Source organism: Protobothrops mucrosquamatus, unplaced genomic scaffold (genome assembly GCF_001527695.2).
Source record: "Protobothrops mucrosquamatus isolate PMUCROS unplaced genomic scaffold, P.Mucros_1.0 scaffold926, whole genome shotgun sequence".
In the NCBI taxonomy this organism is placed as follows: Eukaryota; Metazoa; Chordata; class Lepidosauria; order Squamata; family Viperidae; genus Protobothrops; species Protobothrops mucrosquamatus.
Genome location: NW_015387177.1, coordinates 139,205 through 160,160, shown reverse-complemented (window position 1 = coordinate 160,160; position 20,956 = coordinate 139,205). Strand labels below are relative to the sequence as shown.

Here is a 20,956-nt window from a genome sequence, read left to right as displayed (position 1 = left end):
GAGATAAGCCATTGCTTGATCATGACTTTTCTGATCAGCAGCTGCAAACACTCGTGGTGGGTTTTCTACGATATACCACAGCTCTTTAGCTTTCAGCAAACATTCCATTTTAGCAGCCGACACAATGTAATTCTTTTGGCCTAAACGAGGCACAGAGCTTTCCTTAAATTCCATTGCAGCCATTCTGCTAATTCTGCCTTGTTCTTATACTTTCTAAACACAGGCAATTTCTTCCAGCTTTAAATTACAATGCAGTCCTTAGTAAGCTCTGGGCCCATAACCTGTTAGAGAATTTTAATTTCTCTATTGGTGAAAAAATAAATCAGAAGCTCTCACAGTTGACTGCATTTAGCTGATTCAAATAACTCCTTTATATTCATATCAAAATATTTACAATACCATACATTCTTCTTTACAGCATCATAGCACAATGAAGACTTCTTACAGAGAGATACAGAGACAAACCCGAGACTGGAAAAATCCAGCTCATAACTCAATACCCTTTTGCACAGACTCAGTAGCACTTTCTTCACATTGGCTGAGTGAGTTACCACATGACTCTTCCTGCTCATGAATATTCCAACAAAAGACTTTCATACCCTACTGAACCCCATCTTCCCAGACATACAGTTCACAATGGAGGAAGAAACGGCTAGACAATTACTATTTTTAGATGTGCTTGTCAACAGATAGGAAGATGGAAGCCTAGAAACCACAGTCTATCACAAGGCCACCAACACTCAAAGCAATCTTAGTTTCAACAGTAACCATCTACTATCATATAAAAAGAGTTGTGTCAGAACACTATATGGCAGGGTGAGAACCCACTGTAGTACCCAGCAAGCTAAACAACTGGACAGAAGCTACATACGTGAACAATTCACGGAGAATGGTTATCCACAAGCATTTATTACAAGATGCCTGTGCAATATGCAAGGAAGAGAAATGAAGAAAGAAGGTATAAGACCAACTATATGGCACATCCTGCCATGTATCAAAAACATTTTGGAAGCAATAGAACGCAGCTTCTGATATCTGCATTGCACCCCACCCAGAAGCTACCATATGAGGACAAATCATGCATTGCAATGATTGCTTGGAGATGGGAGATACTTCCAATGTAATGTACCAGATCTTCTGCATGGATTGCCCCTGTGACTATGTAGACAGATGGGGAGGAAGCTACCACCAGATTGCAAGAACACAAGCAAGCAGTCAGAAGAGGAGACCCAAGTTCATTGGTAATCTCACATTGCAATGAACAAGGACATACATTCAATTTCGCATCTACTAAGACTGGTGGCCATGCAAGTACAAGGATAGCCAGAGAAATGATTAAAGCCAGGAGTAAAGGCCAGGATTTATCACCAGCTTATCAGATACTTAGGAGTTGAGGACTTGGCAGCACAAATAAATAATAGCCAATCACCGGTATAAATACAGTAATCAACCAATAGGAAGGCATCACATAAGTGCAACAAATAGAATAGCCCGAAGCATACAGTCTGATAAGGAGAAGTTCCCTGAGGATGGGCTCCTGCATGAGTACAAAAGCTCAGAAAATTAAACCTCTGGTCCCAAAGACCAACTGTCAGAATCCAGTTATATTTCATTTCTATCTATCTTCTCTGATATAAAACCAATTGTACTCTCTCCTGGATCCTGTCATACTACTAAGGGGGAGGGGGGTATCCATGGGGGTTTTATTACTTTCACTTCCTCTATTCACTACAAAATAACCTTTTGTTGATTCGCTTCAGATCTGCTAACCATAACAATGTAGCCATTTGCCTTTCATCCTATGCCCCTCTGAACTTCTCCTCCTTACCGGCCAGCGAGAGAAAGGGGGGGGGAGATGCAGCATCTGGGATCTGTGTGAGGAGATGTTGAATGATTGTGCCAACGGAGCCAGATCGATGTTATCTCTCCTGGAGTTAACACCTAGAAATCTGCTGGTTTGAATTGCCCGGAAGACATCCTCCTTAACCATTTAAAAGACCGCCTAAATTACGACCTATAGGATGCTTGCCTGCCCTGGGGGGACCCACACCAACTCGACGAGTGGTACGTCCTAGCAGAGGAAGCAGAGATTGACCTACTGAAGAGGCACCGCCGAGGAAAACCAAGGGGCCGCTCGCAGCCTAAGCCGACGCGCGAGCCAGCGAAGCCACCGGCTATGGCCAAGAAGCCAACGGGCTGTTTCAAATGCGGGAGAGGGGCATCGGGCTGTAGAATGCTGCTTGAAAGCCCCCCAGCACAACCCAGACAGATCACCGGCCAGTAAATCCAGGAAGTCCCCAGCTAAGCCAAAAGAACCCGCCATGAGAGCGATAGAGGCTGTGGAATCCCCAACCTCTGCCCAATGTGGGGAAGGAACTGCAGCCTACACCGCAGGGACGGTGGACGCCTCAGACGACAGCTCAGAGGGTGAACCCCTGGTAAGTGGACCCATCGCACCCATCCTCAAGATAGTGACTATATTAATTCCCTCCATGCCCGAAGCTGTCAAGGTGAAAGCCTTAATAGACTCTGGCTGCACCCGCTGCCTCATTAGCCCAACGCTAGTGGGGAATCTGGGCATTCTGGTGAGGCTAGAACACCCAATCTCATTTGGCCAGTTAGATGGGTCCATAGCACGGGGGGTATCAGCTACCCTAGCCACTTTACCAGTCCACCTATCCCTGGGAAACCATGAGGAAGACATAAGGTTCGTAGTGACCCCAGGCATGTAATGCCCGATGATCCTAGGACTGGAATGGTTAAAGAAATGGAACCCCTGGGAAAATTGGAGGATGGCAGAAATCAATTTCCCGAAGGGGGACCCTACAGACTTAAAACCCCAAGGGGATCTACCAAAATTAAGAACGGAAAAAGCATCCATGGGAGAAGAAAAGGGGCTGCCCGAAATACGAGAGGAATACACTGACGTTTTCAGTGAGGAGAGGGTGGATGAGCTCCCCCCTCACCGACCCACGGACTGTGCCATAGAATTCAAGCCCGGGGCAAAACTCCTGAAGCCCAGACTATACTCCATGAGCCCAAAGGAGAAGGAGGAAATGGAAAAATTCATAAAGAAAAACCTAGAAAGGGGTTCATCAAACCTGCCAAGCCTAAAGTGGCCGCCCCGGTCCTCTTTAGAGAGAAGGACAGCTCTTTATGCTTATGCGTAGACTATCGCCTATTGAATACAATCAATGAAAGCAACCTATACCCCCTACCCCTCATGAAGGACATGTTATCACACCTATCGAAAGGAAGAATTTTTACTAAACTAGATCTAAGGGAAGCTGTTACCGTGTTAGAATTAAGGAAGGGGATGAATGGAAAACCGCATTTAATTGCCCAATGGGGTGCTACCACTTCAAAGTTTTGCCATTTGGATTACAAGGGGGTCTCGCAGTATTTATGCAATTAACGAGGTACTAAGGGAACACCTATTTAATGGGGTCCTGGTTTATTTAGACGACATGCTTATCTTCACCGAATCCAAAGAGGAACATGTCAACCTAGTCAGAGCGGTTTTAAAGAAACTGCGAGCTGCCCACCTATATGCCAAATTATCGAAATACGAATTCCACTACAAAAGATTAAACTACCTGGGTTACCGCATATCCCCACAGGGCATTGAAATGGACCTAGAGAAGGTCAGAGCAGTATTAGAATGGGCACCATCTCACACAAGAAAGCAGCTGCAAAGTTTCCTGGGCTTTGCAAACTTTTACCGCCAATTCATTCCCTCATTTGCCCAGATAGCTCTGCCCCTCACAAACTTACTAAAAACAAAGGTAGAATCCTCAGTGAAATCTAGCCAGCCACTAACATGGACAATGGAGTGCCAAGCAGCGTTTGAGAGATTAAAGAGATTCTTTTCTGCCAAACCAGTACTGAAGCATCCAGACATGGAGAAGCCCTTCATAATACAGGCAGATGCAAGTGATGTGGCAGTGGGGGCTGTACTATTACAAGAAAACAATGAAGGGGTATTGCAATCCTGCGCTTATACGTCCAAGAAACTCACCGAAATGGAACAGCGCTGGCCCGTGTGGGAGAAAGAGGCATACAGGATACGTTGGTCATTATTTACGTGTGCCAATTCCTGGAAAGGAGTAAGATCCCTTCTCATGTATGGACAGACCACAAAAACCTGGAAGCCTTGAAAACACCCAGGAAGCTCAACCCTAAGCATGCCCGCTAGTCCCATTTTTACCAATTCCACTTTACACTCAAGCACTTGCCGGGGGGGGGGGGGAGAACTTCCTGGCAGATGCACTATCTCGCATGCCCCAATATAACAACATGCGAGCTACTGATTCTAAATGACTTATGGCGGAATCACAACTGGCAGTGCCAGTAACCCCCAGAGCCCAAGCTAAATTAAAACCGCAGCTGGGTAGCCAAACTGGAATCGAATTTTGGAAAACTTTGGAAACAGATGAATGGTTCCAGAAAAATAGACATGTGTGCACAATTAAGGACAGACTGCCTTGGGTGGGGGAAAAGTTATATATACCAACCACCCAGATGGTCACATTCATGCAGCTTTGCCATGACACAAAATCAGCAGGGCATTTTGGATTTGTAAAAACACTACACTTAATTAAAAGGCAATTTTGGTGGCCACCCATGAAAAAGGACATAGAAAGTTACGTGGCCAGCTGCCCAATGTGCGCAACTGCAAAGAGGTTGCAAGGGAAATCTCCCAGACTGTTACAAACAGTGGCAAATCCCTTAGCCCCCTGGAGGGAAATAGCCATGGATTTTATAGTGGAATTACCAGAAAGCAATGGGAATACTGTGATCTGGACGGTCACGGACTTGTTTTCCAAACAGGTGCACTTTATCACTTGCCAAAAGATTCCCACTGCAAAAGCCTTAGCGAAACTTTTCGTGCAGCATATTTACAGATTGCATGGGGCACCCCAACGCATCATATCTGATAGGGGAGTGCAATTTACGTCTGCATTTTGGAAGGAATTTTTATCCCTTTTAGGGACCACTCAGGGACTGACATCTAGTCATCATCCTCAAGGGAATGGTCAATCAGAAAAATCTAACTCAGTACTTGAGCAATATTTAAGATGCTTTATTAATTTCCAGCAGTCGAATTGGATGGACCTACTCCCTTTCGCAGAAGTTGCCTACAATAATGCAGTCCACTCCAGCACAGGCTACACTCCCTTTCAAGTAGCCACCGGTCAAAGTTTCAACCCCATATCAGAACTAATCCCAAATGAACTGGCAATCCCATCACTGAAAGAATGGATAGAACAATTACAAAACACCTGGCCAATAGTTAGAAAAGCCCTAGACAAAGCCAGGCAAGCATACAAAGCACAAGGAGCTAAAAAAAGGGTTGAACCCACACCATTCATAATAGCAGAAATGGTATATTTGTCTACAAAGTACCTAAAATCCCTACAACCATGTAAAAAACTTGGACCAAAATATATAGGACCTTTTCCAATTAAAAGAATCATAAACCCAGTAACAGTAGAATTAGAATTGGCCAAAAATCTCAGGCAAATACACCCAATTTTTCACTGCAGTTTGCTGAAAAGAGAACAACAGTCACCCATACGACCAAAAATTCCCCCAACACCACCTTCAATCATGGTGGAAGGAGAACAACACTTCGAAATAAAGGAAATCCTACACTCTAGGAGATATTATGGGACAACTCAATACCTAGTAGCATGGAAACACCTCCCCACCTCACAAAACGAGTGGGTCCATAAACGTCATGTCAGAGCCCCGAAGCTATTAAAGAAGTTTCTACAGAGTATCCTAACAAGCCAGACTACCTGTATTGTTTTCTTTATAGGTGGATCTCTCTTATTTTTAAGGGGGGCAGGATGTCAGAATCCAGTTATATTTCATTTCTATCTATCTTCTCTGATATAAAACCAATTTTACTCTCTCCTGGATCCTGTCATACTACTAAGGGGGAGGGGGATATGCATGGGGGTTTTATTACTTTCACTTCCTCTATTCACTACAAAGTAACCTTTTGTTGATTCGCTTCAGATCTGCTAACCATAACAATCTAGCCATTTGCCTTTCATCCTATGCCCCTCTGAACTTCTCCTCCTTACCGGCCAGCGAGAGAAAGGGGGGAGGGAGATGCAGCATCTGGGATCTGTGTGAGGAGATGTTGAATGATCCTGCCAACGGAGCCGGATCGATGTTATCTCTCCTGGAATTAACACCTAGAAATCTGCCGGTTTGAATCGCCCGGAAGAACTGCGGGGTGGGGGGGCTGCTTAGGGACAATTTAAAACATCGCATTGTAAGGGAATCCCTCAGATTCTGTCTATCATGCCCGCTATCAGTTTCTTTTAATAAAAGTTCATGTTGGAAGAAACCATTTCCAAGAGTTCTGCTTTCTTAAGATGTGGATTGAAGTGGGTCCTTACACCAACCCCGATTGGATCTTGCAACAGACTTGACTTTTCAACATTTTCACACTGATCTTTATATATTAAAATACTGTATGTTGTTCGTCCATCGATTTCGATGAAGACCTTGACATCTTGTGGATTGTGGGCCATCAACGGTGTGTCCGTAGATGGCTGATTAGACCGATGTTAGCACGGAATGTTCTGCCACATACTGAACAGAGAAATGTGGACACTGTTGCTTCAGCATTTGCAGCTCTGGCTTTACGGAGTGCTCGATTCTCTTGTGCCAAGATTGTCCTCCTGTGTTCATATGTCTGGCACCCCTGGTAAACCAGGGTACGCCATGTCGGTCGATCATGTGCCAAGAGTTCCCAAGAGATGGTGTCGATATCCAGGGACTTGAGAGATGCTTTCAGCGTGTCTTTGTATTGCTTCTTTTGTCCCCCGTGCGATCACTTTCCTTGAGACAGCTCACCATAGAAGAGCTGTTTAGGGATGCGATGGTCTGGCATCCTTACGTGGCCTGCCCAGCGCATCTAGGCTTTCATCAACAGAGTGTAACCTGATGATAGGCCTGCTCTGGAGAGGACCTCTGTATCTGGTATCTTATCCTGCCACCGGATCCTCAGAATTCTACGAAGGCAAGTCATGTGGAAGTAATTCAGTTGCCTAACGTGCCTCCTGTACACTGTCCAGGTCTCACTAGCATACATCAGGGTAGTTAGCACTGCTGCCTGGTAAACCTTAAGCTTAGTAGCAAGNGGGGTGTTTCACATGAAACCTTTTGACCAATCTATTAGCCTTTACTTCACTGGATTTCACCCAGGTGGCTTCGGATAACGGGTATCCCTTCCATTGTACTAGATACTGCAATTTCCCTCTAAAAATTCTAGAGTCAAGAATACGCTTTACTTCATAGTGGGTCTGTCCCGCAACCACGAGGGGCCCAGGTGCCTTTTTTTGGAGGTCTTAACGTGGAACCCCGATATGGTTTCAACAAGCTACAATGGAAAACTGGGTGAATTTTCCCTAAGAGTTTAGGGAGTTTTAGCTCTACTGTGACTGGGTTGATGATCCTTACTATGGGGAAAGGCCCCAAGAACTTTGGTCCCAATTTCTTGCTGGGCAACTTGAGGGGTAGATATTTAGTTGACAAATAAACTTTTTCCCCAACTTGGAATGTTCTTTGGGGAGCCCTATTTTTATCAGTCTGCTTTTTATAGGTTTCAAAAGTCTTTTTTAAAGCAGTTTTTGTATTTCTCCAAACTTCTTCCCACCCCCTCACCCATTGGTCAAGTGTCTGGGAAGCGGAGGGCATCTGAGGATATTCAGGTATTGGGCTGAACTCTTTTCCCGTGGCCACTCTGAAAGGCGTGTAACCGGTGCTGCTGTACACAGAATTATTGTACACCACCTCCACAAAAGGGAGAAGATCAGTCTAGTTCGTCTGTTGGTAAGAAACATAGCACCTAAGATATTGCTCCACCATTTTGTTAGCGGCTTCCGCTGCCCTGTTGGTGGCCGGATGAAAAGCAGATGATAAACCTTGAGATGATCCTATTAATGTAAGGAAAGTTCTCCAAAACTTCGCTGTGAACTGCACCCCCCTGTCCGAAATTATTCGCTTAGGGGCGCCATGCAGCCGGTAGATATGTTTCAGGAACAATTTGGTCAGTCATTGGGCAGATGGGAGTCCTTTGCAGGCGATGAAATGAGCCTGCTTCGAGAACAGGTCTATTACCATCCAGATGACAGTGTTTCCACTGCTTTCAGGTAGGTCTACTATAAAGTCCATAGCTATTTCTTCCCATGGTTGAGAAGGGTCTGCCACGGGTTGCAGTAGTCCAGGGGTTTTCCCTGGGATTCTTTTCATTGTGGCACATACAGTACAACTTTTTACATAGTTTTCCACATCCTTTTTCAGCCCCGGCCACCAGAATTGTCGACGGGTGAGGTGTAGGGTTTTCAAATATCCGAAGTGTCCAGCCTGTTTTACATCATGGCTGTGTTTGAGCGCATTGAGACGGAGGGTTTCCGGCAAATATAGTTTTCCCCCCATGTAAGCCAAACCATCCCTGCACGTTAGGGAGGTCTGATTATCTTTGAACCATTGGTCGGTGAGGAGTTCTCGTTTTATTTTCTTTGCTCCAGGGTCATCAGGATTGGGGACCCTGCGAGGTGTAAGTTGATTGGGAGTTTGCGAATTGGGGATAATTGCCTCGTTAACCTCTTCCCGTTCGCTCTTGTATTGGGGTAGCCGGGATAGCGCATCAGCTAGGAAGTTCTTTCCTCCTGGTATGTATTTTAGAGTGAAATCGAAGCGGTTAAAGTACTGTGCACACCACACTTGCTTTGGGGACAATTTGCGGGGAGTTTTCAGTGCTTCTAAATTTTTGTGATCTGTCCATACCTCAAATGGCACCTTGCTCCCCTCCAGATAGTGTCGCCAGTTTAATAGTGCCCATCTAATCGCGAAGGCCTCTTTCTCCCAGATTGCCCATCTCCGCTCGCTCTCAGTAAATTTCTTAGAGGTGTAGGTGCAGGGTTGCAGGATCCCATTTTTGTTCTTTTGCAGTAACACAGCTCCAACTGCCACATCGCTGGCGTTGGCTTGAATCACAAAGGGTTCCCCTGGGCAGCGGTGCTTTAGGACCGGTTCAGCAGCAAATAGTCTTTTTAAGTTCTCAAAAGCTGTTTGACAACCCATTGTCCATGCTAGTGGTTGGCCCGGTCATGGCTTTCCTCCTCCTTTGCCTGTTTTGAGTAGTTCGGTAAGGGGTAGGGCAATCTCGGCAAAAGAGGGGATAAATTGACGATAAAAGTTGGCAAACCCCAGAAAACTCTGGAGCTGTTTGCGAGTCTTTGGGAGCTGCCATTCGATTATGGCTTTCACCTTGGCTGGGTCCATTTCAATACCCTCGTTGGAAATTCTATAGCCAAGATAGTCCAATCGGGTTTGATGAAATTTACATTTCGACAATTTGGCATAAAGCTTGGCATTCAATAGTTTCTTTAACACTTCTCTTACCAGCTTTATGTGATCAGTCACGTTCGTGCTATATATCAGGATATCATCAAGATACACCAAAACCCCTTTGTATAAGTGATCATGTAGTACCTCATTAATCAACTGCATAAATACAGCTGAGGCCCCCTGTAGTCCAAATGGCATGACTTTGAACTGATAGCTCCCCATTGGACAGTTGAAGGCAGTTTTCCACTCGTCTCCCTCTTTTATTCTCACCCGGTAGTATGCCTCTCTCAGGTCTAGTTTAGTGAAGACACTCCCTTTAGCCAGATGGGTTAATAAGTCCTTTAGGAGGGGGAGTGGGTATTTGTTTTCCACACTCACAGCATTGAGACCCTTATAGTCCACGCAGAGACGAAGCGACCCATCTTTTTTTTCTTNGGAGTTTGGCTCCTGGCACCAGTTCGATGGAGCAGTCATTGGGTCTGTGAGGGGGTAGGGCATCACATTCTTTTTCACTAAAAACCTCCGCCAGGTCCCGGTATTCATTGGGGATGACTGGTTCGCGTGGAGTCGGTGAGGCGGCCATGTGCGCTCGCTCATTGGGTGGCCTAAGGTGCCCTGCAACATCCGTTGACTCAAGAGGGGGATTAGGCCCTATAGGTAGTCTCATGGTTCTCATTCCTTTCTCCCACCAGATGAGATTTTCCCCGAATCTTTACCAGACCTGTCAAGCTTAGAGGAAGTGGATGGAGTTCGGGACCCCAGATCATTTTAAAAGGAGTTCAGACCTAAGCATGATGTCATGTGTCTGATTAACGAAACACTTAAAAGGACTTTCAGGCATATTTTTTCCTACAAGCATTTATTAAGGTTACAGAGACGTCAGTACAGCATGGTGGAAATGCTTAGGTCTGGTTACGCATATACATTCTAAGCATTCCCCCCCCCTCCTTATTTTGGGGTCATGGTTCACATCTTCCAATCAACTTGGAAGATGTGATTTACTTCCGGTTTCTTTTTCCCGGGCTATCCTTATTCTCCTCCCTTTTTCCCTGTTGCCTGGTTTAACTATAAAAATACCAGACAGTTCTGCATATTGTCAAAGCAAGAATATACAGTATTTGCAGCGTTGACATCGACATCATATGTGTTTTTTCAAAATTTGGATTGCTAACAAAGAATTAAGGGAGAACTGTAATAGCCATTTCGAACTTTTTAGTTCTTTTCAACCAGTCATACCATTCTGAGATTCGAACCTGGGCTGTCTGCACGTTAAGCAGATGTATTAACCTCTAGGCCACAGGCTCTTTCTCGCTTTGTCAGCTATCGTGGTTATCCCTACTTTCCCTTCGGTGAAGTTCAGCCCTAGGGATCCTGCATCCACTCGCATTATTCACTATGTTCTTTCCTTCCATTCCACTAGTACTCGTGCCGTTCTTATCTCTAATGGGAATCTTCCTCCCGTCCTTCCCACCAACCCCCAGCACATCATACAGATCAGTTCGTAGCTTTCGTTGTTCAATCGTGGGGTTAGCGGGCGTTCCCATGGGCACCCGTTTTGGTATTCCACCCAACCGGCAACCCGTATGTATGTGCTGGGCCGTTGGTCCCGCGCAGACTTGAGACACAACATCAATTGGCTGGAGCTCAGGGCCATCCACCTGGCTCTACGCCAATTCAGACACACGATCAGGGGTCGCCACGTTCTGGTCCTCACGGACAACATGGCGTCCAAAGCCCACGTCAACCGTCGGGGGCACCAGGTCCAGGTCTCTGATGTCCAAGGCACGGCTCCTGGGTTCCTACAAATCATTAGTGCTTAATAAACAATGTGTTGTCTGGATTCACATATTTAGCTTAATAATAGAAATATTTTTCATTAATACCTTATAAGGCTTAAAGGACAGAAATGTTCTGATCCAAAATGCGATACCAACTCCACCTGAAAAATAAAAAGTATTTAATAACTGAAAAGTGAAAAATGAATTAATAGTTCTTGTATAAAGTAAAGATAAAATAAAACTTCACATAAAGTTAACAGAAGGAATCTTGGCAGGCTCTGTTCTTTTCATGCATTAGTGTGCGAAGCCAGAAAGTGTACTCATGCTTTAGACTTTCAATATTATGAAGATATTGCTAACCTTTATATACTTGATGAACATCTGAAGTAAGATAAAAGAAGAAAAAGAAGAATCAGTCAAATATATGCATGCTGCAGGCAATAAATTAGCTGTTATGCAATTAACAACAGTGAATGTTGTAAATTGTTCTTCTTCCCCTCATCCCCAACCCAATATACTGCAATGCTTTTGCAGAAAATTATAAGATGCTCACTAAAGGTCACAACATGCAGTCAAATTATCACAGCTATTTGTTATGTAGCCAAACACCTGGCATGCTTCATAATTATAGATGAATGCTAGAGGAAAAAACCCCAATACAACAGAAATAAATGTCACTATTATAGTCCAGAAGTATGCAAGGCTTTCAAGTTGTACAATAATGAATATTTTTTATTTTGATATAACCAACTGTACTTTGCTGATTACACAGATAATATGTAAACAAAGAATCCACAAAAGGGTTCTGTTTTATTTATTTTCATTTCATTTAACTGCCCATCTCCCTCCCTTTATTACTTCTATTTTTTTTAAATAGAAGAAATGGGATTATAAAGCTAATGAAGTATATATGATTACTTAATGTTATTTTTTTTGTTTGCTTTTTTGAATAAGTGTAGAAGTAATACCAGTTATTTATTTTATTAAATTTATATACCACACAACTACTAATGACTCTGGGCTGTTCACAAGTAAACATTAAAACTAATACAGATAGTCCTTTACCTATGACCACAACTGAGCCCAAAATTTCTATTGCTAAGCAAAACAGTTGTTAAATGAGTTTTGTCCCATTTTATGACCTTTTTGCCATAATTGTTAAATGAATCACTGCAACTGTTAAGTGAATCATGTGGTTGTTAAGCGAATCTGGCTTTCCCCACTGATTTTGCTTGTCAGAAGCCAGCTGGGAAGTTTGCAAATGGTGATCACATGACCCTGGGACAGTGCAACTGTCATAAATACATGCCAGTTGCCAAGCACCCGAAGTTTAATTACGTGAGCATGGGGATACTGCAATGGTTGTGTGAAAACCATTCATAAGTCACTTTTTTCAATGCCGTTGTAACTTTGAACGGTCACTAAACAAATGACTGTAAGTCGAGGACTACCTGTAAAAATATAATAATAAACAAGGTATTCAGTGAGAAGGAATGTGACACATTGCCCCCTCATCATCCTATAGATTGCGCAATCGAAATCTTACTTGAGGTATAGGGTGTTGTGCAAAGGAGCAGAAATGGATCCAGGGAAAGTGAAGTCTATTAATGGCAGGCTCCCCGAACTCGCAAACAGTTGCAGTTTTTTTTACAGTGAGGGGAAAAAAATATTTGATCCCCTGCTGATTTTGTATGTTTGCCCACTGATAAAGAAGGGGCGTTGTCTTACCTGAACGCCTTTTCTCAGTACGGAGATGGAGAATCCACCAATGGGTTTTCTTTGTCTGCCTGCTCTTGAGACCAAGTAGCCAAACTTGACACGCCCCCTCTTGCCAGGAGATCCAGTCTTAACGAGGGCGAAAGTGACTGAAGATGGACGAGGTGTTGGCTCTCAAACCCCTACAGTGGCCTATCTGACTATAAGGGATGGGTGTGGATTCTCCATCTCCGTACTGAGAAAAGGCGTTCAGGTAAGACAATGCCCCTTCTCCAGTACAGGAGATGGAGAATCCACCAATGGGACATACCAAAGCCTCACTGTCCCGATGGGTGGGAAACAGATAAGGCCGGAATAGTGTCCCTGGGAACCACCTGCTGAAGGACCCTCCGCCCAAAGGAGGCGTCCGCTGAAGCAAAACAATCAATTTTGTAGTGGCCTATAAACGGGGAGGGTGAAGACCAGGTCGCAGCCCTACAAACCTCCTTGATGGACGCCTGAGTGGCCCATGCCGCAGAAGTCGCAGCGCTGCGAGTGGAATGGGCAGTGAGATGACTTGGAGCCGGCAGGGAAGAGGACTGGTACGCCTCCGCAATACAGGCCCTGATCCACCTGCCAATCGTGCCAGAGGAAACCTTCTGTCCCAGAGGCCGGACGGAAGGAAACAAATAGGGCCTCGGACCTGCGAAAGGGCTCTGTACGCTTGATGTAGCGCCGCAACGCTCTGCGGATGTCCAGCGTATGCCACTGCCGCTCCAAGTCACGGGAAGGGTTGGGGCAAAAATTAGGTAGGATGACTTCCTGAGCCCTGTGGAAGAGCGAATTTACCTTGGGCACAAATGTGGGGTCCAGACGAAGGACCAGCCGATCACTGTGAAAAATGCAAAGGTCACTTCTGACCGATAGGGCGGCGAGCTCAGAGATACGTCTGGCCGATGTGACAGGTATTAAGAACGCGACCTTAAGAGATAGATTCCTTAACGAAACAGTCATTATAGGCTCGAAGGGTGGCCTAGTTAGAGCCTGAAGTATGCGAGGTAATTCCCAAGAAGGATACCTGTGCACCATGGGAGGCCTAGTGTTGCACGCACCTTTGATAAAGGCACGAATTCTGGGATGGTGAGCCAAAGGAACTGAATCCGCACAGGTAAGTAATGTGGACAAGGCAGCCACCTGTCTGTGAATGGTCGCAGGGGCGAGGCCTCTATCCAGGCCATCCAAAAGGTAATCTACGATTTGAGGGATGGTTAGCTTGTGTATGATTAGTTGTCGCCTCCGACACCAATGGCAAAAATTCTTCCAGGTAGAATTATAAATGTGATTGGTCGCTGGGCGGCGGGAAGCCTGAATCATGGAAATGGCACGAGGGGAAAATAGTTCTTGGTCATTATGCAGCGCTCAAGCGCCAAACGGTTAGTTGTAACCATTGGGGTTCCGGATGTTGAAGGGACCCCTGATGTAGTGACACCCGATGAGGGGGAATCTTCCATGGAGGAAATCGGGAAAGAGTCATCAAGTTGGCAAACCACGGCCTCTGAGGCCAGTACGGTGCCACGAGGATCACATCCACCCGTTCCTGAAGTATCTTACGGATGGTCCCCGGTATAAGGGGTAGGGGAGGGAAGGCATAAAGCAGACCTTGCGGCCATGGAGTCCGCAAGGCGTCCCTTCCCTCCGCCCCTGGAAGGAAATAGCGGGAATAGTACCTGGGGAGTTGAGCGTTGGTCGACGACGCAAACAGGTCGAGGATCGGTCAGCCGAACCGGAGAGATATTTCGGAGAACAGGTCCGGATGTAATCCCCACTCTGATGGGTCCACCGTAGCGCGACTCAGGAAGTCTGCTTGCTGGTTGTTGACCCCCGAGATGTGTTCGGCCTTGATGGAGGCCAGATTGGACTCTGCCCAGGAACCCAGGAGCCGTGCCTCGGACATCAGAGACCTGGACCTGGTGCCCCCGACGGTTGACGTGGGCTTTGGACGCCACGTTGTCTGTGAGGACCAGAACGTGGCGACCCCTGATCGTGTGTCTGAATTGGCGTAGAGCCAGGTGGATGGCCCTGAGCTCCAGCCAATTGATGTTGTGTCTCAAGTCTGCGCTGGACCAACGGCCCTGCGCAAACTGAGACTGTAGACGGGCCCATCCAAACAGACTGGCGTCTGTCGTGATGGTGATGCGGTCCGGTTCCTTGAAGGGTGACCCTTTGGTCACTGCCCGCGAGAACCACCAGCGAAGAGCCCTGCGAACCTGAACCGGGACCCTGACCTGTCGGCTGGATGCACTGGCATTTGCCCGTTGGAATGGCAGCAGGAACCATTGGAGGTCCCGCAAGTGAAGTCTGGCCCAGGGAACAATGGCTATGCAGGAGACCATCTTTCCTAATAGCTGAGAGAGTAGAACCAACTGGACAGAACGTTCCCTGTACACCCGGCAAGCTAGCTCCCTGATGCTGACCACTCGCTCCTGGGAGAGATAGACCATGTAGTTGGAGGTGTCTATCACGGCTCCCAGGTGCAAGAGTCTGGACGAGGGAATTGTCTGACTTTTTTGGAAGTTGACTGAGAAGCCATGTTGTTGAAGTACCTGAATGGTGTGATTCACCTCCGCTTGAGCTGCCTGGAAGGATGACGCTTGAATCAGGATGTCGTCCAGATAACACTGGACGCGTATTGGAACCTTCCTCAACTGGGCGGCCAGCACGGCTAGGATTTTTGTAAATACCCTGGGCGCAGACGAAAGACCGAAGGGGAGGGCCCTGTACTGAAAGTGTCTGCCCTTGTAGTAGAACCTCAGGAATCGACGGTGAGCTGGATGAATGGGAATGTGGAGGTAAGCCTCCGTGAGATCTATCGATGCTAGGAAATCCCCTTGTCTGATTCCTCCCAGAATGGACTGGAGAGATTGCATCTTGAACTTTTTGTAAGTGATGTAATGATTGAGATGCTTGAGGTCTAGGATTGCTCTCCACCACCACCACCCCCGAGGTCTTGGGAACCACAAAGAGGATGGAGTAGAACCCCCTGCCTCTGTGTTCTGGTGGTACTGGTTCTATCGCCTGAATTTCTAAAAGGTGTTGGATGGCCTCCTGCATAAGCCTTTGTTTTTGTAGGTCCCTGGAAACGGAACAGCGGATGAATCGGTCCGGGGGTGTGGCTAGGAACTCCAGGGACAGCCCGAACTGGATGGTTTGTAGGACCCAGTTGTCCGTGGAGGAAAGTTCCCACTGGTGGAAAAAGTGGGCTAGCCTTCCCCCGATGGGAAGGGTAGTGCAGGAGTCATTTGGACTTTCTGTATGGGTGACCCGCCCCTTGAAATGGCCGCTTATTTTGTCCTTGTTGTCTGGGCCGGAACCCTGACCTGTCGTAAGGACGGTCGTACGGCCGTTCCTGTCTGAGGGGGGTGAACGGCTGTTGCACCTGCTGCCTGGCGAAAGCACTGTCTACGAAAGTAGGGAGTGGGACGCTTGTCAGCCTTCTTGTGTAAATGAGCCATAACCTTGCGCTTGTCCTTGTTCTCCACAAGGTACGGGGCAAGGGACTCTCCAAACAAGTTACTGCCCAGATAAGGAGCAGTTGCTAGACTCCATTTAAGTTTGGTGTCAGCCTGCCAATGCTTTAACCACAGCATCCTTCTGGCGGTAATATTAGAGGCCATAGATCTAGATGCAAAGACGGCAGACTGAAGCGTTGCATCCGCAGCATACTCAGTCGCCGCCACCATTTTACTGAGATCCTGGTGGGTACGCAAATCCTCGGCAGGGACCCTGGCCTGAAGCTGACGCAACCAAAGGAGGGTGGTTCTAACAAAAAAGGATGCGCAGCTGGCCGTTTTAATCGCCCAGGCTGCTGATTGATGGGTTTTTCGAAACGTATGTTCCCATTTTTTGTCATCCGCTTTTAGTACCTGAGCTAAGTCCCCAGTGACCGCCATCTGGGATACCAGAGGGGTCCATGCCTCGTCTAACTTGGGAACCTCCAGCGCATCATTAAGATCAGAGGAGGTGCTGAAGATCTTTTTGTCAATCCCGCTTACAGAAGGGAATGAGGAAGGGGATGCCCATGGTTTCTTAATCCCCTTGAGGAAGATGGAGGGGCACGGAATGTGATGTTCAGTTGCCACTGTTTCGAAAAATATCGGATTAGGACTAGTATCCGATGTGGCCTGAGGTTGAGGGAATTGATCTGATCCTATTTTTGCTGTTGCTGTGGCCTTGCGTAGGATTGAGAGAAAAAGGGCTGGATTGAAAAGGCCTCCCGAAGGGGAGGGCTCAGGAGGGAGGTCCTCTTCCTCTGACAGAATGAGATCCGGCTGCTCCTCACCCCGAGGGGAAGAATAACCGCTCATAGAAGAATGCGCAGGAGACATGGACTCCTGGAGCATGGGGAATTCTGTAGGAGCCTCAGAAGGAGGCATAGCAGAGGTGGAAGCCCATTGATCAGGATACTGCATGGAACGCTGGGCTAAAGCTCTATCTACTACCTTTGTTAGTAAAGCCTCCAGGCGTCCGTCGGAGAAAATATCTCCCAAGTCCGGACCCCTGAGTCCTGCTGCTGTAGGAGTAAACGTGGCTTCTGGGACTGTACCCTGAGCCATCGTAGCGTGATGAGTAATTGTGGGAGGTGAACCCATGTTGACCGGTGTCCCTGGAATGGACCAGACACCTTGAGTTGAGGTTGAGGGACCTAATGGAAGATCAGGTTCCGGGGCCTCCAATTGCATCGTATCTAGCCCGGCCTGCCTCTGTGCCCTGGAGAACTCCTTCTCCAGAGCCTGGTGCCTACGGCTAACTTGCTTCTCTGCCAGCTTGGAAGGCTTCTTGAGCGTGTGCTTAGTTTTGGACTTGGACTTGCCTGCCGCCTCCTGTTCAGAGGATTTATGGCAGCCGTAACTGGAGGATGGAGTGGATTGAGGCAACGATGAGCCCTCCATCCCAGTGGAGCAGTCTCAGATAGCTGAGGTGACGCTCTGGCAGGCACGTAGCTGGCGGGAGCGGGATTGGAACAAGCAACAAGACTTTTCCCCTGACCACCCGACCAAAAAAATATATTTCTCTCTGGGCTATGGTCACGGCCCTTGAGTTAGGTGCCGAAGGCACGTTAGGAACCACTCTCTGGGCTCCGCCCGGAGGTCTTAGGTGGCCAGGCAATATGCACCAGAAAACAAAAAGGCCAAATTTTCCCAATGAGGGATACAGGAAAATTGAGGCAAGGCCTGGTAGGAAAACAAATTCAAAATGGCGGCTGTGAACTTGTGAGGTAATATATATGTTTGAGATTGACCTACTTAATTTACAGCGCAATGTTTAAGATGTTGGCCGCGGTAAGTAGTGAGAGAGGCTGGGAATCCGACAGGCCGTGTAGGCTGAGAGCCTTTTGCTCTCAAGGCACTTGGGTTCTAGCAAACTCAGGAGAAGGCCCCAAACGATTGCAAAAGGTAGATAGAAATGCTCCTGCTACAAAATGGTGGTCGAGGCCTTCCCTCTGCTTAAAACCACCGTAGGCTTCGGAAGAAAGTTAGCAGCCCCTGGATCAGGTTTCCAGGCGGCGCGAAGCGCTACGCTGGAATTTGGGGCAACAATCGGCCTCGGAACAGCAAGGAGGAAAAAAAATCAATTTTGTCGGCCTTTCCGGCCTTCAAAATGGCGGCCGCCGAAACTGATCCGGAGGCCTCAAAACAAAGGAGGGACTCCCAAGCCTGCAGCACCAATTTAGTTTCTGACTAAAGAAATAGGGAAGAAGTGCTTTCCCAGAGCAATTCTGCCCAGTAATCTTTCCCCCCAGAGCCTGGGAGAAAGGCAGAAAGGAAAGCTGCAGGATTTTCACCTCCCCCCCCCACCTCCCACTCCTTGAACAGTAAAATAAAGGAAAGAAATGATAAAGGAGAATTTGGAGGAGAATTTGGAGGAAATGCTAAATAGGATTGAGGGTAAGGGAGGACTGAGCAAATTTTGAGGATAAAAGAGAATCACCAATGGAGTTTTCTAACCTGCTATCTTGAGAGCCAAACCTGAAACGTCTTTCAAGAGCTGAGACCAAGACTGGATCTCCTGGCAAGAGGGGGCGTGTCAAGTTTGGCTACTTGGTCTCAAGAGCAGGCAGACAAAGAAAACCCATTGGTGGATTCTCCATCTCCTGTACTGGAGAAATGATAAGTCTATAATTGTAATGGTAGGTTTATTTTAACAGTGGGAGACAGAATAACAACAAAATCCAAAAAAACACATTTCAAAAAAGTTATAAATTGATTTGCATTTTAATGAGTGAAATAAGTATTTGATCCCCTATCAATCAGCAAGATTTCTGGCTCCCAGGTGTCTTTTATACAGGTAACGAGCTGAGATTAGGAGCACTCTCTTAAAGGGAGTGCTCCTAATCTCAGATTGTTACCTGTATAAAAGACACCTATCCACAGAACAATCAGATTCCAAACTCTCCACCATAGCCAAGACCAAAGAGCTGTCCAAGGATGTCAGGGACAAGATTGTAGACCTACACAAGGCTGGAATGAGCTACAAGACTATCGCCAAGCAGTTTGTGAGAAGGTGACAACAGTTGGTGCGATTATTCACAAATAGAAGAAACAAAAAATAAGTGTCAATCTCCCTTGGTCTAGGGCTCCATGCAAGATCTCCCCTCGTGGAGTTTCAATGATCATAAGAATGGTGAGGAATCAGCTCAGAACTACACAGGAGGATCTTGTCAATGATCTCAAGGCAGCTGGGACCATAGTCACCAAAAAAACAATTGGTAACACACTACGCCGGGAAGGACTGAAATCCTGCAGCGCCCGCAAGGTCCCCCCGCTCAAGAAAGTAGATGTACAGACCCGCCTGAAGTTTGCCAATGAACATCTGAATGATTCAGAGGAGAACTGAATCAGATGAGAACTGAATCAGTTTGGTCAGATGAGACCAAAATTGAGCTCTTTGGCATTATCTCAACTTGCAGTGTTTGGAGAAGGAGGAATGCTGCCTATGACCTATGAACACTATCCACACCATCTGTCAGGATCCAGTTATATTTCCTTTCTATCTATCTCCTCTGATCTAAAACCAATTCTTACCCTTTCCTGTGTCCTGCCATACTCCCAAGGGGGAGGGGGGATATGCAGGGGTTTTTCACTACTTTCACTTCCTCTATTCACTACAAAGTAACTTTTTGTTTATTCGTCTCTGCTAACCATTATTTCATTCATTAAAATGCAAATCAATTTATAACTTTTTTGAAATGCGTTTTTCTGGCTTTTTTTGTTATTTTGTCTCTCAGTATTAAAATAAACATACCATTACAATTATAGATTGACCATTTCTTTGTCAGTGAGCAAACGCACAAAATCAGCAGGGGATCAAATAATTTTTTTCCTCACTGTATGATTTTACAAACTGGATACTAGAAGGATGAAAGATTCTAAGGCAAAAAATATGCACCTCATGTCAATTAATGCTGTGACTTATAAAATGACAAAATGTTTTTACATTCAACATAGAACAGGAGATTTCTGAAGAATGAAACCAGAAGTTAGCAACTACAATATCAACACAATCAAAAATCAGGTCTGCTTCTATGGGTTCATAGTACATCTAAAAAATGTTAATGAAGGAATGACAGATCTGGAACAAATTTTATTTCACAAGATAAAAAAACTATAGAATGTGGAAGTGCCAGGCTAAGAGAATAATTTGGAAAAGGACACCTGGATATGCAAAATAAAATGACTGTTTTAAAAAATTAAAAGGAAAATACAAATGACCAACCAAGAGAATGAGCTGGTAAATGTTTTCTTGCATTTACAAAGAGGCTTGCTAAAGCCTTGGACAAATCTGAGTGTTGAGAAGAATTGAAATCAAATCCTATGACAATATTTGATTGAATTAAAGATTAATACTCTTCATGGACTTCCGGTGGCAGGCGACTTCGCTGGACGCAGCTGTTTGCTGCTCCCGCCTGTTTTCGCGTAAAAGCCGTTTTGACAGCCTGCATCAGCTGTCAAACGGCTTGATACCTTTCCCCTGGGCTTAGGGGGATAGGTGAGCTGCCCGAGGTAGGAGTTGAGTTCCCGAGTCGTCCCTTGTGGACGATGTAGGTGAGAACT

At 46.2% G+C, this 20,956-nt stretch overlaps 1 protein-coding gene across 1 annotated transcript in view; it reads right to left on the bottom strand.

The window, feature by feature from the left end:
- Positions 1–20,956, bottom strand: part of SUCO (SUN domain containing ossification factor) — a 178,808-nt gene that overhangs the window by 72,426 nt on the left and 85,426 nt on the right. Inside the window, exons 12-13 of the mRNA XM_029284770.1 lie at positions 11,511–11,531; positions 11,256–11,311 (exon numbers count right to left, since the gene is read on the bottom strand). Coding sequence (XP_029140603.1) covers positions 11,256–11,311; positions 11,511–11,531 — 77 coding nt within the window. The remainder of the gene's footprint in view (positions 1–11,255; positions 11,312–11,510; positions 11,532–20,956) is intronic.